The sequence below is a fragment of the Anticarsia gemmatalis genome, chromosome W (genome assembly GCF_050436995.1).
Source record: "Anticarsia gemmatalis isolate Benzon Research Colony breed Stoneville strain chromosome W, ilAntGemm2 primary, whole genome shotgun sequence".
Lineage (NCBI taxonomy): Eukaryota > Metazoa > Arthropoda > Insecta > Lepidoptera > Erebidae > Anticarsia > Anticarsia gemmatalis.
Genome location: NC_134775.1, coordinates 11,123,714 through 11,144,691, shown reverse-complemented (window position 1 = coordinate 11,144,691; position 20,978 = coordinate 11,123,714). Strand labels below are relative to the sequence as shown.

The following is a 20,978-nucleotide window of genomic DNA, read 5'->3' as shown; positions in this document are numbered from 1 at the left end:
TGTTGTTCAGATCCAAAATTGTTCTGTATCGCCGAATAAACACCACCATAGACGATACGTTCCAATACTTTAGAGAACAAACATATTTTAGATATCGGACGGTAATTTTCGACGTCCGACCTATCTCCTTTCTTCAATATAGGCGTGATAAAAGCGGATTTCCAAATACGTGGAACAACACCTTCTGCCAAGGAGCGTCTATAAAGTATACAGAGTGGTGTTACTAAGCTCTCTGCCAGACTAACTATGAATATTGGGGGAATAAGATCGGGCCCACCAGATTTGGAGAGATCAAGGCCCTTCAATATTTTAAAAACATAATCAGACGAAACAGATATTGAATTAATAAAACTTACACAGTTACTGTTGAGGGTGTGGACTGTATAATAATAACTCGCTTCGTGGCTTCAGACTTTATTCTTAATGCTCATACTTCCGATGTTGACTGTGCACTGACTTCCGTACAAAAATGCAGGCGTATTTATTCTAAATCCATGACCAATCACAATTAAGTAATAATTTCTAACTATTATTCTAACGACGATTCTCGTCCCCGATTGGTCAACGCGTTGCGATGCAGCGACACATTTCCTTTTAAGGCCGCGCGTCATAGCCACGCCACGCCGTCTCGCGCAAAACCGTTTCCTTAAAAGGTAACGCGTCGTCAACTGCACGCGTGCATCGGCCACGCGTCGTTCGACCAATCAGAGACGAGATCGGTTATCGCGACCATTTATGGTGACGTGGCGCTCGTCGTTAACAGCTCTCCCCCCGGCGCAGCCCGCGTAGCCTCTTCTACTTTCATAATACGACGAGCTTCCTGACGGGGCGTCGAAAGACTTCGGTCTCGGTCCTTTCTTCGACGATCCTTCTTCCGCCGTCGCCTCCGGGGTGTATTCGGTCGACGATACCGCCGTGCCGGTCTGACTTTCTCCTTTTCATTTACTACTGACTTGGTGACATGTTCAGCTTGACGTGAGCGCTGATTTAGTTGTCGTCTTTCTGTAGGCGCAGTAGGCTGACAATGTTCAGGTATGACAGCCAAGTGACAATTGCCTTGCTCACTTCTGCGAAGGTCCGGTCGTCTCGAAGCATTACCAGAACTCAGACTTCTCTGGATTGCTTTTCCATCGGTGAACGCGCGAGTCTGCGCGCATACTTCTGCTTGAGTTCTTCGTTCGGCGTTCCTATCTAAGCCGAGTGTTTTGTTCTGACATTGTTCTTGCCTAGTGTTCCAGACTTGTTGTGGCGAATCATACTTTACCACAACGTCGTCGTCGTAGTTCCTCTTGGTTATAGTTCTTGCTCGTGAGAAACTGCGGTCTGTTTTTTCGTCCGTTTCTCTCGCTGAAGCGTTTGCTCGTTGCTCGGCGTCGCTCGCTCGTGGTTCAGATGCGGTGCCGGCTGCTCCTTTGGAACGCTTCTCTACGAAGTCATGGAGCTGTCTGTTTTCGCTCCGTTCTGATTTGTAGACGTGCAGTACGTTCTCTGTCTTCATCATCAAATGGCGCGGTGCGGTTCCATGCACCACCCATCCCAGTTGCGTCTTGGAGGCGGCAGGTTCATTCGGGCCTCCCACTCGTAGCTCTCGGGAAACTATGTGTTCCCAGTGGTCAGATCCCACAAGGATACCGGGTCTTGCTAGGTCGTAGCAGATTTCATCTGGAGGTAAATCTCGAAGGTGTTCCAGTTTCATCAGGGACTCCGGTATTGACTGTTGATGTAGTCGAAGATTCTTGATTGTGCGTGCGCGTATCTGGTGAGTCGTTGTCGTCTTTACCCCACGAATGTGCAGAGTGACCAACTTACTGTCCTTTTCGCTCTGGTTCATATTTACGCCACGCAAGTGTAGTGGTCGTGCAGGTCCTTCGGCACCAATTCTCGTAGTGAGGTCTTCATCTACCAGGGTGATGGTGGCTCCTTCATCTAGGAGCGCATATGTCTTCACCTCCCCCCGTGGTCCGGCTACGACGACTGGGCACATCTTGAGCAGAACATCTCGCGGTCCGGCTGCAGATCTATGTGCCACTGACATCACGGCTTCTTGTACAGCTGGCTCTGGTTCTGTAGCTGTAGAAGACTTCTCTGGCGTCTGGTGCAGCGATGCGTGATGTGGGCGACGACACTGGCTAACGCCACAGGGCTTCGCATTACATTGCCAACGTCGATGTGTACTCTGCGCGCACTTGTAACACATCTTATTCTCGCGGACGAAATTCCAACGCTGATCGGTGGTCCACGCCTCATACTTGGGACACCGAGTCAGCACATGATCTGCTCCGCACGCTGGACAGCCGGGTCTCACTTCGCTGTGGTCGATGACTGTGTATACTGTACTCGCCTTCTTCCTCTGCTCACTGACGACGGTCTTAAACTCTTTCTTCGATGCGGGTGTTAATCCTCCAGATGGCGCGTATGTGAACTTCAGCGCCCGATCTGCTTCTCGCATTAGGAAACGAGACAGCAACACGATCTCAGGGTCTGTGGTCTGTTCGTGTTCACTCGCGTAGTCGCACCATCGCGATCGAAGATAAGGGCTAAGCTTCTCCAGCACTTCTCGTGTCAGCAGCGGGTTATACAGATATCCTCGGCGATCCATGTTCTCAAGTACACAGATGGCGTTCTGCACCTTGATCGCGAAGCTGTTGAGCTCTGTTGAAGTTGAACCCGGGCGCGGCATCTTCCTTAATTCATCCAGTGTCCGGTCGATGATAACCTCTGGACGCCCGAAGCACTGTTCTAGTGTCCTCATGATTACGTCGGGGTCCGTGGCCGTGTGTAGTAGAGCAGCTACAGCGTCCCGTGCTTCTCTTTTCAAGGCGCTTCTTAATCGTTGGAGGTTCTCAGCTGCCGATATGTGATACATTCGGGTGGTATCTCGTACAGCGGCCTTGAAGGGAAGCCACTCGTTCACGGCTCCAGTGAAGGTCGGCAGGTCGCTGTGCCTTACACGTGGTCGGGCCATCTTCTCTAGCGCTTCCGCCAGTTTGTCCATGTCGCTTTTCTCTCTCGGCGATGGCGGCGATCTTTCCCGGGGAAGGTCGAAGCGTAACGGTCGCGGCTCCTCCCTGCTCCCCCCGGTCGCCTCTTGTGCGCTGAGTGGGTTGGTTTGTAGCCACTCGTCTACCTTGCGGTTATGTTCTGGATGGGTGACCGGTTCTCCGTGCAGACTCTCTTGGTCATCATGAATTGCGGATACTTCGACAGCTAACCTCTTCTTCACTAGATCAGCTTCTAGTTCCAGCTCTTTTCTTCTGATAGCGGCTAGCTTCTCAGCCGCTTCTAGCTCCGCCATGCGCAATCTCGTACTCGCGCTCGCTGTCGAACGGCGACTGTGGCGTGACCGCGTCGATCTGACCGGCGATACTGGCCGGCGTTGGTCTGTCATCACCTGACGGTCCGTCGTCCTCGTCAGCTCTGTGTTGGCGGTGCATACTCTGGCTGTGTGGTCAGCAACCAGTCTTGAGAGTGAAGTGCCTGGTGGCTCCAGTGAAAGCCTTTGCACTCGTTCTCGTTCGATGCGCTCCATCTCGCGGCGCAAAGTTTCTTGTGTTTCTAGCTCCCTTCGTTCCAGGGCACTTCTCTGCTCCTCCGTTTCCGCTACGTCACCCTGACTCCGTGTTACTACCATCTTCCAGGTGTTCCAGGTGTTGGCGCAGCCGTTGCAGAAAGCTTGTAGACCGGTCCTACTTTGGTCTAGTTAGCTTCCTTGTAGGTCCCAGACCGCTCTCAGGTGCAGGTCTGGTTCCAGGTTTTCGTCGATCGGCACCAATGCAGCTGCAGTAGGTCAGCTCCACCTCGTTGCAGGTTCCCGGCCGCTCTCCGGTGCAGGCCAGGTTCCAGGTGCTCGACGCACGGCGCTGATGCAGGTGCAGCAGGTCCCCGGCCGCTCTCAGGTGCAGGCCAGATTCCAGGTGCTCGACGCTCAGTTCCCGCCTCTTTGCAGGTGCAGCAGCACAGCTCCCGTGCCGCAGCTCAGCTCCCGCCTCTTCGCAGGTGCAGCAGCACAGCTCCCGTGCCGCAGCTCAGCTCCCGTACCGCAGGTCGTGCTCGGCCTTGTCACAGCTCCCGGCAGCAGCACAGCTCCCGTGCCGCAGGTCGCGCTCCGACTCGTCACAGCTCCCGGTGCCGCAGCTCAGCTCCCGCCTCTTCGCAGGTGCAGCAGCACAGATCCCGTGCCGCAGCTCAGCTCCCGCCTCTTCGCAGGAGCAGCAGCACAGCTCCCGTGCAGCAGCTCAGCTCCCGTGCCGCAGGTCGCGCTCCGCCTCTTCACAGCTCCCGGCAGCAGCTCAGCTCCCGGTGCCGCAGCTCAGCTCCCGGTGCCGCAGGTCGCGCTCCGCCTCTTCACAGCTCCCGGTGCAGCAGCTCAGCTCCCGGTGCCGCAGGTCGCGCTCCGCCTCTTCACAGCTCCCGGTGCCGCAGCTCAGCTCCCGGTGCCGCAGGTCGCGCTCCGCCTCTTCACAGCTCCCGGTGCAGCAGCTCAGCTCCCGGTGCCGCAGGTCGCGCTCCGCCTCTTCACAGCTCCGGTGCAGCAGCTCAGCTCCCGGTGCCGCAGGTCGCGCTCCGCCTCTTCACAGCTCCCGGCAGCAGCTCAGCTCCCGGTGCCGCAGGTCGCGCTCCGCCTCTTCACAGCTCCCGGTGCAGCAGCTCAGCTCCCGGTGCCGCAGGTCGCGCTCCGCCTCTTCACAGCTCCCGGTGCCGCAGGTCGCGCTCCGCCTCTTCACAGCTCCGGTGCAGCAGCTCAGCTCCCGGTGCCGCAGGTCACGTTCACCCTCGATGCAGGTACAGCAGCTGCTTCGTCCTGGTTCTGATGCAGGTGCTGCAGGTCCGTTCTGACCGTTGCAGGTTCGGGCTTGACCGATGGCGGGTTCGTGCTTGACCGCTAGCAGGTTCGTGCTTGACCGTTGGCAGGTTAGGGCTTGACCGCTTGACCTTCAGTCTTGAGGTACTTCTTCGAGCTGGTACTTCCTTCTTCAAATCCTGCTCGATGGACCACTGTTGAGGGTGTGGACTGTATAATAATAATTCTCTTCGTGGCTTCAGACTTTATTCTTAATGCTCATACTTCCGATGTTGACTGTGCACTGACTTCCGTACAAAAATGCAGGCGTATTTATTCTAAATCCATGACCAATCACAATTAAGTAATAATTTCTAACTATTATTCTAACGACGATTCTCGTCCCCGATTGGTCAACGCGTTGCGATGCAGCGACACATTTCCTTTTAAGGCCGCGCGTCATAGCCACGCCACGCCGTCTCGCGCAAAACCGTTTCCTTAAAAGGTAACGCGTCGTCAACTGCACGCGTGCATCGGCCACGCGTCGTTCGACCAATCAGAGACGAGATCGGTTATCGCGACCATTTATGGTGACGTGGCGCTCGTCGTTAACAGTTACCAACATGCGTTTCTTGAAGGGGATGGTTGGCTTCTACTTCTAGCCTTGGACTTTGAAAGTTTGAACTAAAATATGTTGCGAACAGATCACAGACACCCTGACCCGTGTCAGCAGTTACGTCACCATACCGAAGTATGTTAGGATATGAGCCATTCGTTTGTTTGCTTTTAATATAAGACCAAAAAGCCTTCGGGTTTGAGACTATCAACGTTTCTATATTATTAATATATGAATTAAAGCACTCTTGCTCTAGCTCAGTAGCTCTTTGACGCAACAATGAAAACGAGTGATAATCACTAATATTCCCGTAGCGTTTGTATTTACGATGATATTTAGTCTTTTCCTTTAAAACCTTCACCAATGCCTTACTATACCATCGGGGGTGCGACGTTTGTCTTACTGATTTAAGGGGTATATATTTGTCTCTCATTTCATATAACTTATCGTAAAAAATGCCAACCGCATCGTCCAAAGGCTGCCTACTCAACAACGCATCCCAGTCAATACAATCTAATTCAGACTTGATAGAATTGTAATCACCGTTATAAAACATATATTTTTCGGACAGCCTTTCTTCAAGCTTGTGAAGTTCTACAAACTCTGCATTAATGACTAGAGGTTTATGATGGTGATCAATAGGTACAGACAGCGGCTCAGTACATTCTATTACCGATACCAATCCGTTGGAGAAAACTAGATCCAATAATCTGTCATTTACATTTCTTATATTATTAAATTGAGATAAATTGCAGGTGAGTACAGTGTCAAAGAAATCAGTTAAATATTTATTAGAAAAATTTGAAGGTATCATAGTATTACTACTGCTGTCAACGGTCCAATTTACTTGACTACCAAAATTAAAGTCACCTAAAACAACGAATTTATCTGTCAAATGCGTCAACATTAAATTATTTAATTTCTCTGTGAAGTTTTGTAATTGAGAATCAAAAGAATTGCCTGCGTTCTCTTTACATAGGTAAAGAGCGCAAATGTGAACATTATAAATAACTGACGGTCTGTACCTTTTAAGAGCAATTGTAATCCAAAGGTCCTCGGCCGAGCTTAGCCATTCCGACCTCTCCACTACTATTAGATCCTTCCGCACTGCAATTAGGACTCCACCTCCCTTAGTCTGGGCTGTCCGTTTATAGTCACGGTCACGTCGCCAAACCAAGTAACGCCCATCAAACAGTTCACCACTATACACACTATCCACTGGCCAGGTCTCCACAAGAACTATAACGTCGTAGGCATTCAATGTAACATTCCGAAAGAAATCAAGTGTTTTTGTTCTTAACCCGCGTACATTCTGATAATATATATTAAGAGACATCACTTTGCAATATGCACTATAACAGTATATTCATTAAATACATCACAATAATAAAGCGATAAGTTAGAATCTAAATTATGTACTAAAACGATATTACTAAGATAATTTAAGAAATTGTCGGTACTTAGAACAAACCCATAGATATTTAAAACACACAGTAAGACACAGTGTCCACCAGTGTTGAGGTTTCGAAAATGCGTCGCTAATGAGTTATGAATAGAAACAATAGCTTGTTTACTCAAAGTTGGCCGGTAGCGATGACTCACGCGGTGTAATGTGACACAGAGCATATTGAACAGTAATGTCATAGTGATACGGTACAGTGTCGACTGACAAAAACGGACAATTAACAGATAACGTTTAGTAAACACTGTGCATCTCACACAGGACAGTTGAAAACACCGAGCACGACAACTAGACCAGCAGTTCTCAAACTTATCACAAGTGATATGTAAAAAATGTAGTAAAGCAAGGTAATTTAAAACTAAACACAATAATATTACGAGTATTATACTAATTTCGCGAGATCTAAGTCGGTTTTTATGGTAATTACGTGCGATGTGTCGGTTTTTCTTGCGTATATTTTGGAGTGTTTCACCCAGACGTATTGAAAATTCTTTGCAGCCGCCACCTTCTTAGTTTTTGATAGAAGAAGCTTGTTTTGTGTAGTAAGATGATCGTTCACATAAATTCTGTGATTGCCAGAAAATCCTATTTGTCCTCATGATAACGGGCTGGTTTTGGCAATTATTCTGGCTGCCGCGATAAAATCCTCTTTAACATATCTATTGCAAAAACAGACTATAATCGGTTTCGTGCGCTCTTTCTCACGTGTCGGTATTCTTGTGATGAAGTTGACTTAATTTTTGTTTATAGGATAATGAATATGCGAGCCGATCTTTGACAGTATTTCAAACAGATTCTCGTTACTTGTCTGTGGTACTCCCTTCAATTCGATGTTATTCATCCTCGCCCATTGCTCACCAGAGTTAGTCTCCTGCTCCAGTTTCTCAAGTCTAGACTGCATCAAGCTAACTTGGTCTTGGGTTTTTTCAACTTGAGTGAGGCGCTGCTTTATGTCCCTAATTCGGGCGTTGAATTCATTAATCTCCTTGTTGGTGTCGTTTAAGGAAGCTCTTATCTGGGCGAATTCGCTTCTTAAGGCCACAATTTCGTCCTTGAGAAATTCCAAAGACCCCAATTTTTCAGATAACGCCCTTATCTCTCTCAAAACAAGCGACTCTGACTCCATTCTTGGTGAGACCGGCTGGGTGGAAGTAGACTGCTTGCATTTACCACAGCGCCAGGTATGTCTTCTATCACCTAACTTGCGGTAGCCAGCTTCAGTGATTCCAGCACAATGGAAATGCAGATCCTGGTTGCAGATAGTGCAATGTGCCCCATCGGTCAGGAGTTCCGCGCAAGTGCTGCATTTATGCGAATCCATAGTAATAACTTGCAAGAGTAGAACCCAGCAAAATAAAAGATGATAAATGACTACGCGTTAACTTTGAGATACACTGACTTTGTTAGAAAAAATGACCAGTGCGAGTAAAAGAGTGACCGTTCGACACGAAGCAAAGTGCCTGACTTCATAAAGATTTTTCTGAAAATTATAATTGTAAGTATGGACAGGAGGTACAATCGGCGCATTTTGGTGGATCCAAATCTCAACTATCGCTACATACATACATGCGTATATTATAACAGCAACTTAGACCCTCCTAATATTATATTAACACTACATGCTTTTGTACAGTATCAGAGAATCTGCGCCACGATCCATCAGCCATATGTATTCACCTGATTGCTCTTTTAAACAGAATTAAGGAACTAACTCCAAATTTACAAATATTGCATATTTTAAGTGATGGGCCCCTAACTCAATATCGTAACAAGTCTATGTTTTTTTTACTGGCTACGCTATTAAGCAAAGAGTTTTCCGTTACGACAGTTAATTGGCATTTTACTGAGCGCGGACACGGAAAAGGTGCGCCAGATGGTGTTGGCGGATGCGTCAAGCGCATTTGTGACAATCATGTGGCGAGAGGAAACGACGTATCGAATTTAGATGATTTAATGGCATGTTTAAAGGTAAATTGTCGCGGCGTAGAAACCTAAACGATCGATGAATCTAAGTTTTCCGAAGTAGATCAGCTTTTGAATAAGAGTGCCACACGTCCTTTCAGAGGAACGCTCAAAATACGTCATGTCTTGTGGGATGTTCAGAATCCTAATATTATCCGTGCCAGACGGCTTAGTTGTTTAAATTGTACAGCCCACGAACAGTGCATTACGAACTAGGACAGATTCAAATACAGTTTAAAATTCCAAATACACGTACTAATTCTGTATTATCTGATCCTGATTTATCACCTGTTTCTCCTCAAGCAGGACCATCCAATAATCGCAATAGCCCATCTGAATCCCGATCTAATCTATCTTCTTCTAATAGTTCAGGCACTAGTAACGCAACAACTGAGTCTATAACACCCGGTTTTTTTTGAAAGGTTAACCCCTGATAACTTGAGTGAAAACTTAAATTTGCCAATCGAAAGACCCATAAAGAGAATACGTCGTTTCTTTTCAGAAAATTCAGATTCTTCCGTAGAAATAAATGTTTCTTTGAAAAAACGACGCTTGCCTATGGTATTACGGTATACAGGATTCTGAAGAGTAAAATTAATATATTTTATTTATAATATCATCAGAAATGATGTCCTTTCTGTGTACTTCTTGTGATTATTATTTAATTTCCAATATATTCTCATATTGTTATACTGTTTACTTTACTATGATGAATAATTTTATTTTGAGCATTTGTACTTATTTTTTTCAAATAGTAACAAGCTGATGTGAAATAGTCAGGATTTAATCATTCTGTAGAAAATTGTACTTTTCTGTGAAATGTCATCAGGAAAGAAGTACATTCCGTGAGTATTTAGTTAGAGTAATTATTTAGTAAGGGAAGTGAATACTGTTTTGAGCACATTGTACTAGATTTATTAGATAAGTCGTAAACTGTGATTGATTAAATACGGTTTATGATATAAACTGTGGACAATTAAGTCTTTTCTGTGTGCAGATGAAAATAAAAATTGTGATTTTTGCAAAAATATTCAAGACTGATCTGTGTGTGTCGATATTTTTTAGAATAAACATAGAACACAATCTAAATAAAGGGTGATTTTCAAAGCGATTTTCAAAGCGATTTTTATTGATTTTTTCTCATCGACCGAATTTGTGTTTGGCCCAATTACTTAAATGGCATAGTAACGTTAATCAGGTATTTGCTAGCCAGTCCAAGACTGAAAGTTGTAAATTATGGGAATTCAGTATCAATTTGTATTAATTATTATTGTTACTAAGACAGAACATATAAAACATATGTATATTTATTGAGGGCATGCAAAGTCCCCAACCCGCACTTGGCCAGCGTGGTGGACTCAAGGCCTAACCCCTCCCTCATTACGGGAGGAGACCCTTGCCCAGCAGTGGGACAGTAATGGGTTAAATTTATTTAGGACAGAACGCCCCGCGCGCGGTCATCGCTCCCCGCGGCGTCAGCTGACAGCGCTCGGTCGCGGCGGTCGTATAACGACGAGCCGCTTCTATGTGTGCGTACTGCGTAGTGAGAATTACCGAAATACGAAAAAAAAGTTGTGCAAACATTTTTTTTTTGCGGATTCGTGATCAAATAGGGAACATGCAATATTTTTAGTTTTGATTTCATTTTATAGAATTCCATGTAAAATAGGTCATAACCATATTAAAAAATTAAAACAATCTAATTTATCGTAAAAAAATGCGGTTTTAAACGGATCGTTTAAATTTTCGCGCCAAAACAGACCTACACTCACGATGACGTCACTCCTATCTGTCACTGGTCGTGCTTGCCTACGTCGGTTATCATAAATTGCAAATTTTCTCGACTTTCTACTTATTATTTTTTTGTAATAATTTAAAATGGAGTATCCATCAACATCAGGTGATCACAATAATACCCATAAAATTCCGATAAAAAGTCGTGTTGACTCATGTTTTGTGCCAATGTGTCCATCTACTTCAACAAAGTTTCCAAATAAATTGTTTTTGACTAGACCTTCTGACCCAAAACTGAGAAGAAAGTGGTTTCAAGCTGCAAAGAGGAATGACTATTATTCTCCAAAGACTATTATTCGTTGCTGTGAAGACCACTTTGACGTAAGTTGGCGAATACTTGTTATTATTGCTGGTACTGTACCTAAGTATTTACAAAACTTCTCAATAATATATTTTTAATTTGACAGATCTCCATCTCTTTTAATTTGCACATAACCGATTGCGTTATCGCCGTAAGATTCTCTCGTTGAGCTAAAATATAACTGCTATGTTTAGAAATCGCTGAATAAAATGCAAACAAAGTTTAAACTACGATTCATGCATACCGTAGTAATTTAGTCCCCTTCATTTCTACACTTGAAAACTCTGGACTCACGACAAAAAAGTCGACACTAACTTTTGGTAAATTCCTGGAGTCTGCTTTGATAAACCCAACTTCCATTTTTATTAAAAACGTAAATAATATTCACTGCTAATAATCAATTTCACACGCAAAGTTAACCTCTCAAAAGTTGACATAGCAGGAGTGACGTCACTGAACGCTGATTGGTGTTTTGAAATGCGTTTCGTTTTACGTAATTTTAATTCGTAATTATTGTTAAAAATCAACATAATTTAAAATAAAAATGTTGAAGTAGTCCTTCTTTTATATTTTTTTAACATTTTAATCATAAAATTTTCATAAATATCGTATTTGCATGTTCCCTATTCATGGGCAGTATCACCTCCCGAATATCAGCTATTATGAGAAGACCCTGTATATCGATCCTGGAAAACAAAATGGATTCAGATTGGAAGTCGGAAACTAAACTTTGTTATTAAAAATGTTCCTAAACGGGGTAACGAAAGTGAGGACGAACTTATAGACCTGATGGGCTGTTTAGCTTGTAACTTGGAGTGTAACTTTTTAAAATCTGATGTGAAGGACATATACCTACAGACTGCGTGGGAAAAATAATGAAAGCCAAAATCAACCTATTATTGTGGACACATGTTCCACCATCTTGAAATCCGAAGTTTTGAAAAAGAGTAAGGCTTTTAATAAAACTCACAAATATAAACTAACATGTAAACACTTGGGATTCACTTCACATGAAGAAACTCCGATTTACCTGTCCGAGCACGGCTCTCGTCTTCACTTCCTAGCCAGAGAGTTAACTAAATCTGGAGCCTATAAATTTTGCTGGACGGCGTATGAAAAGGTATATGTCCAACCGTAACAATTAGGAGTGAGGAACAAGTACAAAAACTAATCGACTGTAATTGACTAGAATTAGTATATGGCTGCCAATTTGGATGGATCTATGCTCCTATACTAATTAATATGTTTTTTTTCCTAGGTATACGACATAAAAAGCGAACTTTATATGGTCTACTGCTAAAATTCGTTGTTCATTTTGTCAATTTCTCAATCCTTATCACGTGTCACACTTTGTAACTTCTAAAACTTACACAAATTATAACACATTCAATAATTATTGACACACAAACATACACCATACACACTACACACTTAATAACATAAATTATTGCACGTCTTTAAGAGAAGTAATTTTAACAAATTATACTTATAGTGATCTGAAATTATTCGTAACTTATATCACTACATATATATTTTATAAAAAATACTGCTTGTTACTTATTTTATGCGTATCAGGCTTTGATGTCTGGAAATCATATATGTAAAGATAATGGATAGCACATTACAAGCTGTACAGGACATAGATGATATTGAAATTGCACGCAGTTTTCAATGTGGTTGTACGGATTTACAAGCATATTAACATTAGTAAGAATGACATGACTATTATATCCCAAAATATAAGAAGTATTTACTGCAACTTCGACGACATTACAGTCTTCTTATCCACTCTAAAATTTGATCCGGACATTTTAATACTCACAGAATGTAGACTTGACCCTAAAAAACCTATCCCACAAATTAATAATTACCATTGCTCTGCGACTAATCGTAAACTTAACCAAAACGACGGCGTAGTGACATATATAAAAAAATATTTAAAAGTTAAAGTTAGAGAAATAAGCCTGACACAAGCTTCGTGCCTCCAATTAGAAATATTGAATAATATCGTTCTAGCTATTTACCGGTCACCTTTTAACTCAAACACAGACAGACAGCTTCATTGACTCCCTCAATTCACACCTTAATACATTATTTGTGCGTGGGATAATAACATTAATCTTATACCTAGGGACAACGAACCTGCGTACGTTTATAATAATAGAGCTAACTATCTAAACATGTTGTCACTGTACTGCCTGGCCATATATTTCCTACACGTGAAGCGAAATGCTTGGATCATTTTATGATTAAAATAAACAGACAAAAATCAATTGCTAGTATTGCTATTCTCCACACCACTATAAACGATCATTACACAAAAATTTTATGTCTATCTAAAACAAAAATAAAACGAACAATAAACAAAATTACTACAACTATTAATTACGAACAGGCTATTAAATATTGAATAGATAATAAAATATCAGACCTACTTTTCTGTGACGACCCTGGCCAATTACCTTAACTTCTACAAAGTAAATTAACAGAATCCTTACAGCACAGCACTACTACTAAAACAATCCCTAACAGTAAGCGTACAGTTAAACCATGGATAACCAGTGGTATTTTAAGATGCATTCAAAATCGCAATAAGTTACAGCAAAAATCCCGAAATTATCCTTATAATGAAATTCTAAAATTAACTTACTTGAAATCATTGTAATAGTTTAATCAAGAAATTAAAAATAAAATATGAATGCGAACTTCTCGGGTAATTCAGTCACTAATAATAAACAACTTTGGCAAAACATTAAATCAATTACTTATACTAACAATTCGAAAAACCCATATACTGAATTACTTAACATTAGGTCAAGTCCTTCTGAGTCAGTTGACTTTATAAACAATTATTTCACCAGCATTGACAAAAAAATAGCGGAGAAAATTAAAAATAAAACATCAAATTATCATGGAACACCTAAATATTCACATATACAAGTGAACTCATTTGCTCTTTTAGACTCCAATGTTGACGAAGTAAGCGGGATACTAAAGAGTCTCAAAACTGGTAGTGCACCCGGATGGGATAACATACCTACAACATTTTTAAAATACATAAGCCAAGCAATCGTTCCAATCGTGACACATCTTGCTAATCTCTGCTTTAGACATGGTGTTTTTCCCGAGCAACTTAAAAAGTTACTAGTCATCCGAGTTTATAAGGGCGGGGACGGAAACGATGTCAACAATTATAGACCTATTTCCATCCTGCCAGCAATATCAAAAATAATATAAAAACTAATAAATACTAGACTCGTGAATTACTGTGAAAAATACAAAATCTTAATTGACACACAGTTTGGTTTTCGGCAAGGCATGTCAACAGAAGACAATATAACTGCTCTAACTTCTTTGGTGGCTGACAGTATGGATAAGGGAGATAAATGTATGATCGTATTCCTAGACCTAAAAAAAGCATTTGACACCATCTCTGTTCCCACCCTAATTATTGATAAACTACCCAACTAGCACACAAGCTGCTTATACAGTCGTTATACAGCCTGATAGTTGCATAAGAGTCGTTCAAATGCTGTACATTAATCTTGTGACTAAAAACCTTCAGGGAGCGTATCATCTGTATGCGGACGACTTGCAACTCTACTCGCAAGGAACAGTGGATTCTATAGCCTCAGTTGTCGCCACGTTAAATAACGACCTCGAGCATGTCAAGTGTTGGTCGATGAAATTCGGCTTGGCTGTTAATCCTACCAAATGCCAGGCTATAGTTGTAGGAAGTAATCGTAGCATTAGTAGGTTAGATCATATGCAGGTACCACCAGTTGTATTTAATGGCTCTACCATAGAACTGACCCCTACCGTAAAAGATCTTGGCCTGTACTTGGACTCAACTTTAAGCTGGAGAGCCCAAGTTTCTAATGTTTGTAAAAGGGTCACTGGCATACTGAGGGCTCTTTATCGTCTTAAGAACTTTTTACCTTCTAGGACTAAAGCTATGCTTGTGCAGACCTTAATCTTCCCTCTGATCGACTATGGTGATGTGTGTTACTTTGACCTGAATGCAGATCTCCTCAACAAACTAGACCGTCTTCTTAACAACTGCATTCGATTCATCTTCAACCTCCGCAAGTATGATCATATATCTACTTATCGCTCCCAACTTAGGTGGCTACCTATTCGTGAGCGTCGACACTTACGTGCACTCACGACTCTCTTCTCTTTTCTCTCTTCTTCTACTCCCCCAGCCTACCTAACTCCCTACTTTCAATATCTGTGCGACAATCACAACCGTAACCTCCGTTCCTCAAACAATCTTCTTCTTCTATGTCCATCTCACACTTCTGGGTTCGTCAACTCTTCCTTTCCTGTCCAATCGGTTTTATTATGGAATGCGCTCCCTCTTGAAATCAGGATGTCCACTAACTCCGTCATACGTTTAGGAGCAAAGTGCGGAATCTCTTGTTAAAACAAGTAGCAGAATCGTCACACTCGTCTTAGTTTTTATTTATATATATTTATTATTCATAATATATATTGTATAATTCAGTATATAGTATATTTTATTATTTATTTATGTATATGGGTATATGTATTTAATGTTTCTTATTTGTTAATCATTATGTATGTATAAACCTATTTATATTTGAGTACACGTACATACATGACCTTATTTTTATTTATTGGTAAACCTGGTTCTTAACGTCCTTTATTTATATTTTTTTAAACACCTACTTCTTTCAATCTCTGCATCACCCTAAGGTAGACTGGTAGATAATGCCTTTGGCATTAAGTCCGCCTATATACACATGTATATGAAGTTTAAAATAAAAAAATAAATAAATAAATATTAACATTGCATTAATTATAACTTCTCATTCAATGATAGTCTCCAGATAGTTTAATTTGAAGTTTTTAATGAAAAATAAATATCGATATTAAATGTAATTAAGTTTTAGGGTCCATCCCTAACTGTCTATTTATTTTATTTTGCTTCATACGTATGTCACACTAACAACTTAGTACCTATTAAGGATCGCTTTCGTTTGGATGTCCGCGCGTCCGGTGGGACTTTTAATAGTCATAGTCAATGCGTGAGCTTGTTATTACTGTTATTTTCTAAACCTTTCTGAACTGTGATTTGTTATTGTCGCGCGTGATCATGAGCGGGCACGGTGTGATACGGTAATTGGTGAATGAGCCATGATTTTGTTTTTTCTTTGTTAACAATTCGTGTGTTCGTGAAAGTGAATCAGAACGAGGAAGCAAAAATTGTCGTAAAACGTTAGAAAGATAAAATTGGGTATGTAGTGCCTGATGCCCGTGCGTAATTAACTGTTATCAGTGTGTGTGTAAATAAGATTCCTAGTTATGCTTTCGTTAATTTAGATTTAAGTGTTACACGTTGTGTAGGTAAGTAATTTAACAATTACTTTAATTAGACAGTTACGTTAATCACGTAGTTGCTAGCCAGTCCACGACTGAAAGTAGTATGGGAAATCAGTATCAATTTGTATTTATTATTGTTACTAAGACAGAACGTCCCGCGCGCGGTCACCGCCCCTCGCGGCGTCAGCTGACAGCGCTCGGTCGCGGTCGCACACATAGAAGCGGCGGCCGTGTAACGACGAGCCGCTTCTGTGTTCGTGCACGAGCGCTCACTCACACTACAAAAAAGCAAAAAAATAAGTTGTCCAAAAAAATTTTTTTTTGCGGATTCGTGATCAGATTCATGGGTAGTATCGCCTCCCAAAATATCACCAGCTATTTTGAGAAGACCCTATATATTCAAAACACTTTTAAAGATGCATAAATTACTACCTGACAACCCTTGTTCAATCTTGAAAAGAAGAAAAGATAAAGTTGCTGAAATCCCTCTTACTAAGACTAAAGGAGATCATCCATTTTGGGCCTATTTTCAAAGTGCCGGCCAGCAAAAAAAAGTGGCATATATCCATAGAGCTAGCCATTTGAAGCAATAGTTAGTATGGCATGAAACCGGTTCAATTTGAAACGAGTTATACAGGTTTGAAGATTCATAATATTCAAACATTTATTCATTTCTGAAAGTCCTGTGAAACATAAAATAATGATTGATTTTGCTAGAATGAACTATCTAAGGCAATTTTCATTGTGAAGCGACCACTCTGAAGTTCATTTAAGGTCGTAAGCACACGTATCAACTCGGAAACGGGTCGTGACCGTATCAACTCGAGCTCATCAGTATTATTTGTATGTAATTCCCTACTGTAACACACTTATCAGAATCGTTATGTGATCGTCCCGGCTCACGACGATGGGAGTGGTGCGTATGCGCATATGTTTCACAGCACTTTCAGAAATGAATAAATGTTTGAATATTATAAATCTTCAAACCTGTATAACTCGGTTCAAAGTGACCCTACCGGTTTCATGCCATTGACATATGCTAGCTCTATGGATACATGCCACTTTTTTTTGCTGGCCGGCACTTTGAAAAAAGGCCCAAAAATTTATGGAGCCTGGATGATCTCCTTTGCAAGTAGACAATACAAAAGACGGACGAATGTCCATCCACCCTCATATTTTCATTTTTCCAACCGCCATCACACATTACATTAACCGTGTCCCTATTCTGTGAGCTAACCGACTGCAAAACATAGCGAGGTTTTTATTTTTGTTTTATTTAAACTCAATATACAAAGGAGATGGCAAACTTTCATACAATCTTGGGCCTGACTGTTACATGGATAATATTTGGATAATTTGTAGATCGATGTATGCAGGTTTCATGTGTGTTAAAATTATATAGCTATTCAATGGGAAAGTCGAAATATTGATGGGGACGTAACAAAAAGTTAGGTTATGTCAGGTTAAGCGAATTCATGAATCCTTTATCTTGTAAAATAGTAGGAAGGGAGTTTCGGTATTGTATTATTATGTTGTTTATAAAAAAAAAAAAAATTGTGATAAACATTTATTCATCATCATCATCATATACAATTAATATATTATCTAAAAATTGTGCGGGTGGTACTAAATCTGGTTAATTACATTATGAGTTCTCTGTTCCCGTTCAGAGTCAGTTCTCAGCAAATAAGACCGTGTACGCAATACAGAACGTCCACAATAAATGCATACACGTTGATGGCCTATATTAGAGGCAGCTGCACAATTCTCAATTCCCAGAGAATCGTTTGCAAGATTCCAGCATGCTTCACATAGATGATCAGAAAGGTTAACCTGAAAATAAGTCATCAGTTAAACCAAATGTTAACCTAACATACACAGTTTGATCTTCACATAACGTAAACAACAGAATATAAATAAATCGATGTTGATATAAGCACTTTCCTATGGAAGACTGATGTAATTAAATGGCTTGTAACATTAGTCTACGGAATACTGACCGTAAGAGGAGCCGTTCACTGTTGAACAAGTGCAAGTATTGCTTCATCTTGCAACAAATGCATGCCAATAGCGTTACTACGGGCAAAACTGATGCCACAGTTTACACAGTTTAGTGTGCTCATTTCGTAAAACGTCCAATCGAACACAATGTAGTGTGAGTAGTTTATCGCTGAGGCAGGTAATTAGTATCCGTTGTGCAGGTGCAGGTCTTTCGTGATAGCAGCAATTGGCAGAGTCCGTAATCGTAGCGAGTGTCGATGAAATAATTAGGAAATCACACGAAATAATTCACATCACAATACAAATACTCGAAACCGCAATGCGAACCGAATGTTGACATAGTTGACTTTTTTTTAAAGTTTATAATCCTTGCCAGTTAATTCTAGTGCACGATCGATTATATAATCGATTAATAACAATGATTCAAAAATAAGAAAATCATTTCATTGAAATAACAAAAAAAATAATTACACAATACTTTAGCACGTTATCGAAAAAAAAAATCTTTATTTTTATACGGTTTCTGCTTATAGAAATTCAAAAATAAAAAAAGATGATTGGACATTGATTGATCGAATCGATTAAAAAAAATCGTTTTTGTGAGTGGCAACATTTTCTTTGCTGTAATGGATACGCTTATTATGACATCCATTGATAACAGTATCGTTTACTGCTTAGTTACTGTTACATTTCATATCCCATAGAATTGATTACTGATATTTTACCACAAATTCCTAAAAAATATTTCATGAATTTTAGGCATAATTTCCATCCTGTAACCTTCAGGCCCATACTTGCCTATCTCCTTTGTATAAAGGCGGACTTAATGCCAGGGGCATTTTCTGCCAGTCTACCTTCGGGCGATGCAGAGATAATTACAAAGGTGTTTAAAAGAGGAAGGAAAGTGAGTTAAGAAAGAGTGTACAAATAAATAATAACATAAATAAGCAATATGAGTGTAAATACATAAACATAAATGATATGTACATAAACGTAATAAATATTGAGAAACGGTGCCGAGCTGTATGGTAAAGTATTTGCTTACGATCCGTATGTTGCGTTACTTACAGCTTGGAAATCTGCACCGATTATAGGTTGTTTTACATCTGCTAATATAAAAGTCCATTTATACGGACGTCTTAATTTTAAATTTAACATAAGCGTTTAAACACCATACGTATTTATTTGAGAGCCATTGGCTGCGAAAAGTTTATAACTAGACAATGGATAATTACATGTTTGAACTAACCTGTTCTTGTACGGTAAAACTGATACATTAGCGCCTGTATCTATCAAAAATCGCAATCCAGTCGCCTGATCTGTGACAATAAGACGGTTATTAGTCATTTGTGTACAGTCTCCCGTCGCCGACTGCACTTCTACTGGTTTTCCGACTGCGTTCCGTTTGTCGCGGATGTACTTTTCCAGTTGCAAGGGGCCAAGCACCTATGGGCCTTGGTACGGTAACGATGATGATAATAGCACAACCAGTTAGGGCTATTAGGATTGCGCTTTCCTCTAGAGTTGGATCTATTCCGTTGAAAATTTCGATAGTTAAAGTTGTTGTTGTATTGTGGCCTTGAACGTGAAGTGTTTCTTGCCTGCATTTCATCTATCTTCACATTTATACGCGCGATTTCTGCCACTAAAGATGCAACCGCATCCGTACCGGTACTTTGTGTTACTTCGGTTATTTGCAATGGCCTAATATTCTCGACGACCTTGTCTGCCATTTTCGCTTATTTCTCAAGTTCCGTGGTATCTGCTACTGTCAATACAGCACGCACCGATTCTGGTAAATGCCCTTGCCAAAGTATTCTTAGAGTCTCACTAGATATTTTTCCACGAGCTAAATCGGTCATTTTCGTGAGTAACTGTGAAGGTCGCTGGTCACCCAGTTCCATTTCTCCTATTAATTTCTGTAAACGTCGTGTCTGAGTCTCTTCAAAAATTGTAAGTAGGCGTTCCTTCAGACCTTCGTACTTTTTCGTATTCGGCGGCTTCAAAAGATAATCAGTAAGTTGGGATATAACATCTTTACCCAATTTCGTTATCGCTAAGTTATATCTGGCTTCGTCCGACAGCTTCTGTGGTGCCAATATCGCATCCATTTGTACAAACCACAATCGAGGTTGGTCGGTCCAAAATTCGGGAATCCTTGACGCCACGGTAATTTGTGCCATGTCTCCGTATATCAGGTTAGTACTCTCTCCAGATTTTTCTTCGCTAGCGGATGTCATTATGCTATCAAAACGCCGTTCTGTGTTTAACCTCAGCCACACGTATTGCGGAGGGAGTCGGTACGATATAACCCGTATAAACTCTCAAAATTCGTAAGTATAATACCACTGTTCAACTGTTCAGTTATCACATATAAATACCAAAATGTTCAAAGACAAAGTTCATTTTATTCACCGTTCGGGGTCACCAATGTGGAGGTTTGTGCTTCGGGGTGGTGGCGATAAATAACGTACTTCATTATACATGATATATATATTTTCTGGTACCAGACTATTACAATAAACTACTACATATTAATAACTAAATATATGTCCTAACTAAATGAGTGCGCGGAGACGACTGCCGCGTCGGACTTTCGCAGGCGTGCGCCTGACTACACAATGTAGCGTCAGCAGTGTCGCTACAATACTCCCCCTTTTACCAAAATTTTATTTATAAAATTTTGACATTGATTATACATATGGTATAAGAACAA

At 41.3% G+C, this 20,978-nt stretch overlaps 2 protein-coding genes across 2 annotated transcripts; both read right to left on the bottom strand.

The window, feature by feature from the left end:
• Positions 1-408: 408 nt before the first annotated feature.
• Positions 409-3,926, bottom strand: LOC142986025 (uncharacterized). Its single transcript, XM_076134260.1, has one exon. The coding sequence runs from the start codon at positions 3,629-3,631 to the stop codon at positions 734-736; it is 2,898 nt and encodes a 965-aa protein (XP_075990375.1). The 5' UTR covers positions 3,632-3,926; the 3' UTR covers positions 409-733.
• A 16,075-nt stretch (positions 3,927-20,001) lies between these two features.
• LOC142985957 (uncharacterized) lies at positions 20,002-20,502 on the bottom strand. Its single transcript, XM_076134194.1, has one exon. The coding sequence runs from the start codon at positions 20,500-20,502 to the stop codon at positions 20,002-20,004; it is 501 nt and encodes a 166-aa protein (XP_075990309.1).
• Between the last annotated feature and the right edge of the window lie 476 nt (positions 20,503-20,978).